This window comes from Dromaius novaehollandiae, chromosome 4, assembly GCF_036370855.1.
Source record: "Dromaius novaehollandiae isolate bDroNov1 chromosome 4, bDroNov1.hap1, whole genome shotgun sequence".
NCBI classification, from domain to species: Eukaryota; Metazoa; Chordata; class Aves; order Casuariiformes; family Dromaiidae; genus Dromaius; species Dromaius novaehollandiae.
In genome coordinates, this window is record NC_088101.1 from 84,821,840 (window position 1) to 84,835,370 (window position 13,531).

Here is a 13,531-nt window from a genome sequence, read left to right on the forward strand (position 1 = left end):
AGATGCCCTCGAAGAGCCGATGTTCAGGTGGGCCCGCAGGCCCAGTTGGGCCTGGTGACCTTGTCCAGGTGAGACCATGACATGTGAGACACGGGGAGTTTTCAAAGCAAACAGCTGCTCTCCAGAAGCCAAACTCTTTGCTGGTCGCAGGGGAAGAAGTGAGAGCCGTGTGCTGGGCTCGGTGGGTACTGCCCACCTCCGCACACAGCTGCTCGTGGTGTCCTCCGGGGGTTGTGTCCCGTCCAGAGGGTCTCTTCCTCCCAGCTCAGCCACAGCTGCGTGCGGCAAACTTTCTCCCAAATCCTCCTCCAGTCTGCAATGCCTTGCAGCTCAGACCTCTGCTTAAAAGCCCACAACGCATTTCTCTTGCATTAACTTGTCCGCTTCCTCTTCGGCAACCACATCCTGAGGGCAGGACTCCCACGGCTCAGCTACACACTGCAGCAAGAGCCACCCCTCTCTCTTCAGACCACTTGTGATAAATATATTGATGCCTTTTGCAATCAAAGCATAGGTCCTCCTTGGAGAAGGGCAAGGGATTAAGCAACATTTTGCCATGCAAAGAAAATCCTGCCGGGCACGGAAAATGCCAGCGTGGCCTGAGAAGAGCCCGACACACCAACGCAATGGATGGCACCAGAGCTGCAGCGTTTGGGAAGCAGTGCAACTGCTACAGAAGTTGAGAGGCCTGAACATCATCTTCTGAGGAGGCATCAAAGCTGCTGTCCAGGGCACCCCCTACACCATCGCCCGTGCTTGATCCAAAATGAACCACCACTGAGGGTGTCGCATGAAATTGCAGGTGGCAAAACTCGCAGGAACAACCTTTTTTAATTAAAAGTATCTCTCCCTGATGGGAAAACCAAGTGGCATCAACTGGAATAAACCAAAAAAGGAGAGGACGGGCCTTTTAATCCCTTGAGGCCTCCTCTTCTCTGCAGCGCTTCTGGCTTCTAAAGCCATTCCCTGATCAGGTAAGTTAGGTGACTTAATTCTCCCTTCAGCTTCCATTTGAAAACTGCTCAACATCTTTCTTTGCTCCGTGGAGGCATGAAAAGCCACGATTTCCCTCTCCCCCCCACCCCAAACTTACAAACACACATGACAACCTCACAAGTTGAGTGTTAAACCACAACCAATTGTATTATATATTTTGCAGAAGGCTTTTCTTTTTTAAAAGATTTGCAGGGACACAATTCCCCCCTGCAGCTTCTCCTGCTGATTATGCTTTCAAAATGCCATGATACAGCTCTAAAAATACCAGTATTTCACACTAAACACAGAGAAAACTGAACACACATTTATCAAGTCCAAATCGGTGATAAATGAACTGTTTCACAAGAGTGATTCAATGTGAAAATACAGCATGCATGCTATTGCTAAAAAGTATTGGAAAAATGCATGAAGATTTTTACAGATAAGTAAAGCATTAGAGAAGAGGGCCTTGGTGCGGATGCTGCTGGTTTGGGATGTCAAGATGTCCTCCGAATCACGCAGAAGCACGTGCAGAAGACACATGCCCCCTCTCTTTAGAGGGCTGAATTTTCTGACGGACTCTGCAATGTGGTTACACAGGCTCAAATACTCTCTGCTTTACAGTATGGATATTTGCTAACAATTTCTGCTTTATTTCAGTGCAACGCTTAGTAATAAACACCAATCTTCTAACAAGGTGGAAGGATTTGGGGAAGATTTCCCTACCCTTTGCAAATAGAGCAACTGGAAGTGCTGAAAGCTGCAGCTTTCACGGAGACGTCACAGGTCTATACAAACCTCTCCCTGGCGAAATTACTAAAGCTGAGAAAAAAATAGCTTATTCAGGACTGCCAATGGGAACTCCTGGGTTCTCCTTGGAGTCCTGTGCCTGCCCTGCTTGCAGGGAGGTTTTGGATAAGTCACCACTCTGTCTTCCAAGGAGGAGGACAGCCCCTGTGTCACCTCTCTCAGCAGAGGAGTTAAATTGCATTTAAAAGCACACCCTGTTCCTCTGACAGATACAGCGCTAGACACGAGCAAGCCGCAAACAGCTCAGGTCCACCCTGAAAAGCAGCCCTGTCATATCAAAACTAACATCTCCCCGTTGCATATATTGTCTCTGTCATTTCAGAGAGGTGCTTCTTGCATTGCTGAGGAAAGGGAAAGTGTTAGAGATGCCAATCCCATAAACTCGGCCAAAAGTCCCCCAGCCCCTCTCTGCCTCAGGCAGAGCTGTTGGCAGCTTGGAGAGCAATTGGTCCCATAAGGCCCAAGTCAGAACGGGCTCCAAGTCCCATCTCCCTTCCCCAGGTTGATGGTGGTGCTTAGTCAGTAAACCGAAAATTATAAGGCAAAGCTGGGGAAGCAGCCACGTGGCTCAGAACCTGGGGATTGTGAAGGCGATGGGGCGAAACGCGGCGGGGACGCAGGATGGGGCAGACGCAGATAGGTGACCTGCGAAGTCCCCAGCGTTTCCTTTGGTATCTGTGAAAAAAAATGACTCTCACAGGTGCCGCAGCCGGAGTGAGTAACACAGGCGGCAGGTAAAACAGGGGTGAACAGGCAAAGACTCTTGCAGGGCGTTCAGCTCCACGGGCTCTGCGCTACCCGAGCTGTGCTGCCGAGGGGCTGCTGGGCAGCTCTGGGACCTGGCACCAGCAGCCTCTCACCAAGGCTCACACCGTGGATCCCTCCGGACGGCAGCGGGGACCGCAAACGCGGCCCACGGCAACGCGGAGGGAACGGAGAAGGCACGTGCTGTGCCATCGTGATGTGCCATGGGAGGGCACTTCACATCAAGCACCACAAGGTTGTCACAACCTTATGGATCCCATCGTATTTACAGCAGGCTCCGAGGGTCACCGCTTGTGCCTGGACACATCCCAGCGGCCTCGCAGGAGCGCTCCTGGATTGAACCTTGCAGGAGCTGCTAGGGAAAACAGGCACTTCATCCCCACCGAGGGAGGAGCAACCGTTTGGCCCCATCACCCCACAAAGCAAGCTGCATGCCAGCCCTCCCAGACCCCGTGCTGTCCCCGTGCCACGAGGGAAGGGGAGGATGCTCCGAGCAAACGCACGGATGCAGTCTGGCCTGTCGCGTTCTCATCACGGGGACAGCAGCAAAGCCCTTGGGAGCTACTGAACTTCCCAGGACAGCAACGAGCTTTGCTTCGTTAGATCCCCCAGCAGCGGGGAGGCACACCAGTGAAGGCTGACGCGCAGACCCTTGGGCCTGTTTTCAAGTCAAGCTGAGCAGAGCCAACAGAGTTAGCTCTGCCTTTTCAGGACGTATGCAAAACCCTTCCTTGGACCTGGAAGGTCACTCTTTGGACCACCAGGAAACATTTCCCTGGGGTCTTCTAGGACTGAAGGAGGAAGACAGCGAGAATCACCAGGAAGGCTTTGATTTTTGACTCAGGGAACTGGTCCCTGAGTGAGACGCTCTCTGCAAGCACAGCAGGAGAAGGGACCAGACAAGATGGTTGGGAAACAGAGGAACATACCAAAACCCAACAGCATCACGCAACCAAGGCCTCTTCCAGTGAAACCTTCCCAAGAGAGTTAACAAGGCCCTACCAACCCCCCCGCTCTTCAGGCTTCAAGCATGTTGGCCACATTCCTGCTTCTAGGAGGAACTGCCCAGGTTAGCGATGATAGTGGCACCCCATCATCTCTTCGCTCTGCTCCAGCGCTATTTCTGCAGTCGACTGTATACTAGAAAAGCCACGGCCGAAATCAGTGCGATGCCTGCAGCTGGCACGATGTATGACAAAGATGAGCCACTGCTGTCTCTTGGGGGGACTCTGCCCTGAGACGAGCTGGCGCTTGAGTCAAAAGCTGGAGGGTTTCCAAAGGGTCTAACTCCCTCCAGGAGGTCCTGGGGTGCCTCGAGCAGGACGCTGGGATAATGGTCCACCCGGACCTCGTGGGTGCCCAGGGAAGTGCTGTCCCAGCTCGGAGGTGGACGGGAGCTTGCTCTCGTTGCCTCCTCTCCCCTAGGGTCTGCATGAGCTGCTGGAGCCGGGGAACAGCATCCCAAGGAGGCTCTAGGGAGCACTTTTCCAGGGCTCGAGCTGTCTGTGCTCAGCATAAGTGGGTCGCTGCTCAACTCGAGGCGATCGGTGCCCCCCGAATAGGGACTGCTGGGCCGCTGCAAGCCCAGACATCCGCCGGCCACCCCCGTGCTGTCCCCCACCACGGAGAGGAGAACGCCCGGCTTGCTGAGCTCCACGTCTTCATCCGCGTCGCTGTGAAGCACCTGCACGTTCCCGGCAGAGCTCACCTGGGGGGTTCTCCCCGCCACGCTTTCAAAGCTGCCCACAACGGTCGTGCCCAAGAGAGGGGCTGCCAAGGCTGGGAGCACCTTGGGAGACAACGAGAGGGGCTGTCTCAGCTGGGTGCTGCAGGGATCACCCATGCAGCCTTGTTTTGGGCACCCAGGTCAAGCAACAAGCCCACCTCCAGCACTCAGAGCCCTCAGCCACCATGTCTTCAGCCTCTGGAAAGCCAGGCTGGGCCACTGGCAGCCCCCTGGGCTGGGTAAGCGGGCAAGACAAGAGGGTACTGGGTCTCCAGAGAGCCTTTGGGATTTGGGAGGATATAGGAAGGTAGAGGAGACAGAGGCAGGAGTGAGCGAGGTGGAGATGTGTGTCTGAAACAATCTGGAAGCTGAGAGATTGGCCGGCAAGTCAAGGGGGAAACGCAGCATCAAAGACTGACAAACCTGGGCTCCCTTCTTCCTCCAAGGGGCTGGTGGCACTGAAACACCGGTGAAACGAGCACCAGGATGGGGACAGGACCGCAGTGGGGGGAGGAGGGGGGGAAGCCCTGAATGAACACACCACCAGTGACAAAAAGGCTCCAACCAGAAAAAGGTTCGCAAGGATCTGAACCAAATGCGAGCAGCAACCTGACAAAGATCACCTACTTGCTCCTTCGTCAGCACGGACGGGGCGCTGCTGGCTCTCTCCTCTGCAAGCACCTTTCCCTCTTGCACCGGAGGCTTCAAGGAGGCACCACTGGACGTGGAAGTGTCTGTGGGTGCAGAAGAGACTGGGGGGGTTGCTTCCACCCGAGCATCTGATGGGGAGAAAACAAAACGCAGGCTGTTAACCAGGAGACCTGACAGGAAGGCGAGTGTCGCTCTTCCCCAAGGACGCTGCAGTAGGACAGTCCCACCTCCAAGACACGTACATGTCTGCGTTCACGGGTTTACACCTTTTTGTCACGTCTCCACATTACGTGGCACGGAAAAAGAGATGCTGGAGCCCACAGCCTGGTTCATCACCCTCAGCACCGTGCTACTGCAGGTAACCAGACAGCACCCCGGCCCTCCCAGTCTGTCCTCCCTTAGAGGCGGGCGTCCGGCAGCGCCTTCGGCCCTGCTCCCCGTCAGGAGCGGCTCCGCCGGGAAGGAAACCCACCTCCATCTCCTCCACGGTCTCTCGGCATCCTGAGCTGCTTCTGCTCTGCATCGAACTGTTTTTGGATGAGGAGGGGGTTGCGCACATCCACAAAGCTGCCCGAGGGCTCTCCGTGCCCGGAGCTGCACGCAGGCTGGGTCTGCAGCGTCTTCAGCGAGTCCGGGGGCTGCAGCTCCCCGATGTGACCGGCGTCCACCGCTCTCGCAGGCAGCTCAGCGGAGACGTAATGAACCTCCTCGGGTTCGTTCCTGCGAGCGGCGGCCGGATCCCGCGACAGAAGGGACCTGCCCGGGCCCAGGGCCGAGGCGCCGCGGTTCAGGTGGTTGGCGTTCCCAAAATACCCGTTGTCCACGCACACCGGGTGCTGCTGGCGACTCGGCCAGTCCCGGCTCCGCTCGGAGGGGCCGGCCGGCGGCATGGCCACGGCATCGGCAGGGCGCGGGACGTGCCCCTCGCCACAGAGCCCGTCGCTCGCTGCGTCGCAGGCCGTGCTGCCGGAGAGGGGACTCTCTTGCTCCGGGAGCTCCTTCGGGAGCTGGAAGGAAAACAAGATGGGGAAAACAGCTCTGCAGCACCCAGGATGGAGGGAGGAGAGACCTCGGTAACCACTGCCCCTCTCGGCAATTTTTGGCCGCTCTGTCCTCCCCTAACGGCACAGAAACAGAAAAGGATGTTTGCAGCCGCGTCCGACACGCATCCCACTCACCGATTCCTGCACGGGGGCCCTGGAGTCCAGGTCGGTGCTGGTGGCAGCCGAGCTGGCCGCAGGGGTGCCGGCGGGCAGCAGTGACGGCTGGCTGCCGGCGGGTGGGTCACGGCACGGCTGCTCGGGCGTCGGGGCTCCCGGAGCAGGATTTGCCCCCAGCGACGGCATCCGGGTGCCGCTGGAGGAGGCGGGAGCGCTGCTGGCTGCGGGAGGGAAGGGGGCAGCGATGGGGGACGAGACAAACGTCTCTGTCCCGGGGTACCTCCAGACCTCCCGCCATCCCCAGGCGCGCCAAGGGGCAGCGCGCATCCTCGGCGACCATCACGGAGGCGTTGGGGCAGGGAGAAGGCAGCAGCTTGGCGGCAGCCCAGCTCCCGTCTCTGCCAGAGCCCGGGTGAGTGCCAGGAAGCCGCTTCATCCAGCGGGAATTAGCAACGGGGTTTTGCAGATCCCGCCCAGGGGCCGTGCAAGAACGGGTGCCGAATCCGGCACAAGCGGGGCCGGGGCCCGAGCTAGCAGCAGCACCCAGGCCGCTTCCCCGGGACCGTTCAACGAACCGCCGCCGTTCGGCGGACGCCGAGGCCACTCACGGACGCGGTAGAGGTCGTACAGCTGCTGCAGCTCCTCGGCCAGGTGCCCCGCGTTGTTCTGGTGCAGCGCGTTGATGAGGTCCAGCACCCAGCCCCGGCGGCACTTCAGGTACTGGTAGAACTTGAACACGGCCGCGTGCCGGCCCCGCATCTCCTCCCGGGCCTGCAGCTCATCCTGCGCAAACCGGCCCCGAAACGGGGCGCGTGAGAGTGGGGCCAGCGCGGGGTCCGCGGCACAGGGCCAAGCCCCAAACCGCCCCGGCGAGCGGCTCGGCGGGAGAAGGACATTACCCTGTCCGCTTCGGTGAGGCAGGTCAGGGAATGGGCCAGCGACGTCACTTGGATGTTGCCAAAGTGGCTGAGGTTTCTCAAAATGTAGTCGTACACTTTGTCTTCGGCGAAGCCCATCTCAGCTCAGCACCTGCGGAGGGAGAGGTTTGACACGAGCGGAGACGAACGCGCGGGCTCCTGTTGCTCTTCGTGTAGCAGCTCTGGACCACAGACTGCCCCAAAATGCCCTCAGCACCAAAACGAAACCCGTGCAATGCACGGGGTCATGCCAGAAGAGGGGAAACACAGGCCAAAATCGTATCCCGACGTTACTCCTAGGCTAATTACTGGGCGACATTGCACCTCACGGAGCAGAGGCTTCGTTTTCCTAAGAAAAAGCAATAAAATCTGCCCGTGGAGGAAGAGCGCAGCCGGATCCCTCTCTGCTCCGCAGCCGGGCTCCTTCGCTCCGCGCTTCGACATCTCCGAGCCTCGCGGACTTTGCACTTGCAAATGCGCTTGAACTCAAGGCGCCGGTGGGGCCTGCTCTCCGCGGCCGTCACGTGCGAGCAAAACTTTCCAAAAACCGACGGGAAGCGGAAGAGAAAGAGGCGACCGCCGGTGCCCAGTGCCAGTCTCCAATGGCGACCGGGTTCCCAAACCCCCAGGCCGCTCCGCTTCCTGCCCGGGGCCCGGCGGCGGCGGGCGCACACCGCTCCGCTCCGCTCCGCCGGGCGGGGGCTCCCCGGTGCCCGCGGCGCTGCAAGGCCCGAGCCACCGCCGTCGCGGGGCCCCCGCGGGATTTGGGGGCGGCGGAAGCCGGGCGGGGCGGCAGCGCGCACCGGGCCGCGGGAAAGGCAACGCGAGGGGAGACGGAGCCCCGGCCCCGGTCCGGCCCTACCTGCACCCGAAGCCGCCGCCGCCGCCGCCAGGAGCCCGGACGCGCCGCCCCGCGCCGCGCGCTCCCGGGGAACGTTCTGAGCCCGCCCACCCGCGCCGCCGCCGCCGCCCATTGGCCGCCGCGTACGTCCGTCGCGGGGATTGACAGGGGTCGCGGCCCGCCCTCCGTCACCGCCCGAGGCCCGGGACAGCTTGTGGGGGGGGGCCCCCCCCGAGGCCCGGCCCCCCAAGGCCGCTCCTGGTCCCCCCCCCGGCCAGTCCTGGTCCCCGAGGCCCAACCTGGCCCCCCAAAGCCGCTCCTGTCCCCTCGGGGCCTGTTCCGGCCTGTGAGACCGCTCCTGGCCCCCCAAGGCCACTCCTGACCCCTCAAGGCAGCTCCTGGTCCCCAAAGGTCACTCCTGGTCCCTGAAGACCATTCCTGGTCCCCAAGACCCGTCTTGGCCCCTGAGACCTCTCCTGGCTCCTGCACAGCCACTCCTGGCCCCTCGAGGCTGCTCCTGGTCCCCAAGACCCGTCCTGGGTCCCTGTGGTCACTCCTGGCCCCTCGAGGCCCATTCTGGCCCCTGAAACCACTCCTGGCCCCCCAAGGCTGCTCCTGGTCCCCGAGACCCATCCTGGCCCCCTGAGGCCACTCCTGGCCCCTCGAGACCTGTCCCAGCCCTCAGGACCACCTGTGACCCCCAAAGGCCCATCCTGACCCCTCACGCTGGTCCTGGCCCCTGAGGCCCATCCTGGCCCCCCACAACTGGTCCTGGTCCCCACGGCCTGTCTGTGGCCCCCAAAGCCCATACTGGCCCCCAAGGGGGGGTCCCATTTGCAAGCTCCTCAAATTGTTTTTTTTTTTTCTTTTTTTACCCCCCCTCCGGAGCAAGGAATGTCACCGAGAGCCTCTTCCCTCATTTTCCGTGTTTGGGGTGAAGTTTGGCCCACGCAGGCCACGTGCTGCTTGGGTCCCTATCAGGGATAGCAGCACGTTGCATAGATTAACACCTCTGCAAACGAGTATTATCTTATCACCGTCCGCAGGTGATATAAAACCCGGGCAGTTTTATATCAATAACAAGATAAAGAGGAAGGGTTTGGCTCCAAGTTCGTGTTTTTCTAGCAGAAATGCCACACACAGGCTGAGGTTGCCATTCGCAAAGGCCCCTGACCTCCTCTGAGCTGATGAAGAAGTGTTTCTTCAGCCAGCAACAAGTGGTCTCCAAGGTAGAAGTTTTAACTTCACATGTGCCTCTTCTTTCACATTTGATTGCTTTCTCATTTAATACTCTTAGGATGATAAATTTAAGATATTTTGTATTGCCATCAGGTATAAACGCCCCATGGCCTTTCTGTCCTGCATGGCTCTTCATCACGGGTTTAAGACAATAAATGACTCCCTCTTTTTATCTATTTTCCTTAATCTTTGATCTCTGAGACTAAAAGCTGAGGGAGGGAAATTGTTATTCGACCAGGGAGGCCGCAGGTTTGTCCCCAAGCATCCCGGTGCGCGCTTTATCCCGCAGCGGCGATCTTTTCCCAGCCCTGAGCGAGGACGTCGGTGCTGGTCCCCTGTCCCCAAGCAGGTGGCTGGTGCCGGCAGATGGCAGCAGCATGATGGGAATATTCCGGAGGGCTGTGCCCGTCCGAAGCGATGCGAACGGTTCCTCTGCCTTAGGCCGCGGCAGCCAAACGCCTGGGCACGACCGGATCCAGGAATGGGGCAGGAGGGAGGTGGGGTTTACGAAACCGCTGACTTTCTGTCTAATCTCCTGCCTGCAGAGACAAACTCCAAACCCGCAAAGTCAAGACCCTCCCAAATCCGGAGGAGGGCCGAAAACGCTCCAAAGTCACCGCTCAGAGGACGACGAACCCGCGCGCGGTTTGGCAATGCGGCCTGGCAGGCGGTGGTGTCTTGCGGGGCTCCCTCGCCCTCTGAGCGGCCGTGCCGTCACGAGCCGGCCTGGTTTCGCTCCGTGGGGACAGCCCCGCGCCGCACGTCCTGCTTGGGCCGGGCTGGTGGTGTTTGTGCGTTTAAATAAAGGTCGATGCGTAGCAACGAGTGCTGCGTTTTATTGTGAGCGCCTGCTGCTCCGGTGCAAAACCCCGCTGCGAGGCCGGTGCATGTGCAAAAGCGCATCCCTGGGGAGCTCGAGTGAGCGAAACTTGGAGAAAAATGCAACGAAACTTGGAAAAAACGCCAATAAAAGGGCAATTTTGGCTAGATTTGGGGGAGATGGGGACCGGGGGAGGTGCGGGGCGCCCGGGGGGTCCCGCCGGGCTGGGGGGGTCCCGGCGCCCTGTTGGGACCGGGCGCGGGGGGGGGGGGGGGGGAGAGCGCGCGCTCCCGGTAGCGCACGGGGTGGGGCAGAGCGCGTGCGCCCCCTCCCCGCGCGCGCCCCGCGGCGGCCAATGGCGGCGGGCGTCTCAGAGCGCCCAATCCGCGGCCGCCTTGCAGAGCGGCGAGGCGCTGTCTGGCCGCCCGCCGGCCTGGCGGGGCAATGGCGGGCGGGCGGGCGGGGCGGAGAGAGGGAGGTGCGCGCGCGCGCGCGGTGCGGCGCGGTGCGGGCAGAGCCGCGCCGGAAACCTCGGCGCTGCCCGAGCCGGCGGGGCCGGAGGGCGGTGTGAGACCGCCGCCCCGAAGCCAACCGCCGCCCCCACGCCCCGGCCGGCCCCGCCTCCTGCCCCGCCCCGCCCCGGCCCTGTCAGCGGCGCGCGCCCTGCATGGAGCCGCACCATGGCGGCGGCAGGAGCGGGCGGGCGGCTGCGGCGGCGCCGCTGAGGGCCGGCAGCGCCGCGGCTGGGCGCTGAGCGGCGGCCGGCAGCGCCGCGGCGGGGGCCGCGCTCTCCCCCTCGCGCCCCTTCCCGCCTCGCCCCCGGCGCGGCGCCGTCCATGGTCGCGGCCGCCGCGGCGGCGCAGCGCAGCGGAGCAGCGGAGCCCGTCGGCGGCGCCCGGAGCCCGCGGGGCCCGGCCCGGCCCTCGGCGGCGCCGCCCGCCGCCCGCAGGTGAGCGGCGAAGCGCGGCCGGGCCCGCGCGGTCGGGGGGCGGCGGCGCGGCCGGGCGCGTCGTTATGGCGACGCCTGCGGGCCCTGGAGGGGACCCTGGGGCACGGGGGGGCCGTGGGGGCGTCCGTGGGGCCTGGGGGGGCCCTGGGGTGCGTCCACGGGGCCCTGGGGAGTCTGGGGGGGCCTTGGGGGCCTGCGTGGGACCCTACAGGGGCCCTGTGGGGTCTGGGAAAGCCCTTGGGAGCGTCTGTGGGATCTGGGGGGGCCCTTGGCATCCACGGGGCCTTGTGGGGTCTGGGGGGGCCTTGGGGGGATCTGTGGGGTCCTATACGGTCCCTGTGGGGTCTGGGGGGGCCTTGGGGGCATCTGTGGGGCCCTATAGGGTCCCTGTGGGGTCCAAGGGGGGTCTTGGGGGCATCTGTGGGGCCCTGTAGGGGCCCTGCTGGGCCCGAGGGGGGTCCTGTGGGGTCTGGGGGAGGCCTTGGGGACATCTATGGGGCCCTGTGGGCTCTAGGGGGGCCCTTGGGGGCATCCATGGGGGTCTAGGGGGGCATTGGGGGCATCTGTGGGGCCCTACAGGGGCCCTGCTAGACCTTGGGGGACCCTGTGGGGTCTGGGGGGCCTTAGGGGCATCTGTGGGGTCTGTGGGAGCCCTGGGGGGGCATCAGCAGGGTCCTATAGGGGCCCTGCTGGGCCTGAGGGGGCCCTGTGGGGTCCTTGGGGGCATCTGTGGGCCCCTGTGGGGGTCTGAGTGTTTTGGGGGCCCCGTTGGGGCATGTGGGGAGTCCTGGGGGGGGGGTCGTTGGTGGGGCCCTGTGGGGGCCTTGCAGGGAGCCCGTGGGCCCTGGGGGGGTCTGCGTCTGTGTGTGGGGGGCCGTGGGGGCCCTTGGGGGCATCCGCGGCGCCCTGGGGGGGTCTGTGTGTGTTGGTGAGGGCCCTATTGGGGCATCTGGGGGGGGGTCTGTGCATGGGGCCCTACGGGTGCCCCCCCCCCCATCGCCCCTCTGCCAGGGGGGCGGCAAAGGCCTGTGGCTGTGTTTCGTGTCCCCCCCTTTTCCAGACCATTTCTTAAAGTTAACCCCAGCAGCAGCGTGGGGCGAGTGCCCCCCCCCCCCCCGGGCCCTCCCCGAAGCGCCTCGATTCCGGGCGTCGCGGCGCGCTGGATGCGGGAGTTCGCGGGCGACTTCTGCCCCGGCTTTACGCAGCCAAAGCCCCCCCTCAGCCTTCCCCCCCCGCGAAGCCACGATTAACCGGCGCCTCCTGTTTATTTTATCCCCTTTTCTTTCCTCGCAAAGGGAGCTCGGCGCTCGGGGGGTCCCGACGGCTGCGGGGGCCTCTCCGCCCGCGCCGCGGTCCCGGTGCGCGTGAGTCATGGGATCGTCCTGCCTCCCCGCCCCGGGAGCAGGGCCGAGACGGCACGGCGCGTTGTAAGGGGGAGCGGAGCTCTGCGGAGGAGGGCTCCCGGCGCTGCCGGCTCCGCGTCCCGCTTCCTCCTCCCGGTCGCAGAAGCGGCGGTGACATTTGCCGCGTGAGCCGGGCGCGTTTCACTCCGCGCCGCGCGTGACCTGCAGTCGGGCTCTTGCACCGGGCGTTGCAACGCCGTGGTCGGAAGGACGATGCGGTTTTTGGTGGGCGCCCGGGCTCTGCGATGAGGAGGGCGATGGCTGCCCTTCGGCCGTCTCCTTCGGGCTGCAGCGTCACCGTAGCGCTGGAAGCCCCCGGCCTCGTGGGGTCTATCCGTGCTTCTCGACGAAAATCCCAATTTCTTGGGAGGTCCGTTGACTTGCCCGGCCCGAGAGCGGGGCTGCCCGCGCCTGCTGGCTCCCGGGGCAGTCCCACAGGTATTTGATGGGCTGAGGAGCACGTGGCCTCCTGCACACTTTGGAGAGGGGGATCCACTGCGAAGCCCAGAAGCTGCAGACCTCCAAAATATCTCGCACCTCGGAGGGGAGATTTTTCCCTGAACAGGCAGCGGAGGTTTTCCACGGTCCAGGTATCTCCTACCTGTCCCGGCATGTGCCTGCCGCGTGGACGGGCCGCCCTGCTCCTTCCTCTCCCACGCTCGGCTGGACGCGTCCTCTCTCCGCTCGGCGAGCGCTTGCTTATTTCTGATCTTCGATGTCATCAAGGATGGAAAATGTGACAGGAAGGAAGGGAGGCTTTTTTGTGTTTTTTTTTTTTTGTTGTTTTTTTTTTTTGCCTCCTGCTAAATATGGAGTGACATTAAAATCCGAATACTGTCGTGGAAGGGATCCCAGCCCGCGGTCGTCGGACCGGGGGAGCAGGGAAACGGCGTCTTCTGGCTGCCAGGTTACACAGGGGTGGTTCTGCACGGGGCGCTGGGGTCCTTGCTGAGCGACTCGAGAGTTTAATTTGTTTTTTTTCTTTCCCCAAGCGCTCTGCACATTCTCCCCTCATTGTATTATGTTAAAAAATTAGTCATCCTTTCTCTCTCTATCTGCAGTTGGTGGAAAGCTCGCTGGGAGCACGTAGGATGCTTTGAGAAACGTTTAGCAATCTTTCTTTTCCATCGAAGGGCTCCTAGAAAAGAAAATACAACGGGAGGGGAAGGGACGGGGACGCTGGCAGAGCTCGCAGCGCTCGGGGCCGTGCACCGGTGCGGCGGACAAATGCAACGTTGTCCCCGCGTACAGAGAGACGCTTCTGCGCTCGCGAGC

At 62.2% G+C, this 13,531-nt stretch overlaps 2 protein-coding genes and 1 long non-coding RNA gene across 6 annotated transcripts in view; 2 read left to right on the forward strand and 1 right to left on the reverse strand.

Moving 5' to 3' along the window:
- Window positions 1–1,117: 1,117 nt before the first annotated feature.
- Window positions 1,118–7,968, reverse strand: MAVS (mitochondrial antiviral signaling protein). The gene is made up of 7 exons (XM_064511631.1): window positions 7,867–7,968; window positions 6,987–7,116; window positions 6,696–6,870; window positions 6,106–6,308; window positions 5,400–5,934; window positions 4,904–5,055; window positions 1,118–4,339 (listed from the first exon to the last, which is right to left on the reverse strand). The coding sequence occupies exons 2-7, from the start codon at window positions 7,101–7,103 to the stop codon at window positions 3,668–3,670; spliced, it is 1,854 nt and encodes a 617-aa protein (XP_064367701.1). The 5' UTR covers window positions 7,104–7,116; window positions 7,867–7,968; the 3' UTR covers window positions 1,118–3,667.
- A 783-nt stretch (window positions 7,969–8,751) lies between these two features.
- Window positions 8,752–9,902, forward strand: LOC135328409 (uncharacterized). Its single transcript, XR_010389243.1, has 2 exons — window positions 8,752–9,074; window positions 9,630–9,902. It is a non-coding gene; the product is annotated as an uncharacterized LOC135328409 (long non-coding RNA).
- A 526-nt stretch (window positions 9,903–10,428) lies between these two features.
- The window catches only part of PTPRA (protein tyrosine phosphatase receptor type A), a 108,463-nt gene continuing 105,360 nt past the window's right edge, over window positions 10,429–13,531 (forward strand). For 3 of the 4 annotated variants that reach the window (XM_064511633.1, XM_064511632.1, XM_064511634.1), the window contains exon 1: window positions 10,429–10,853. The gene's annotated coding sequence lies outside the window, so the exon portion shown is untranslated. The remainder of the gene's footprint in view (window positions 10,854–13,531) is intronic. The other variant, XM_064511635.1, reaches the window with a different exon arrangement.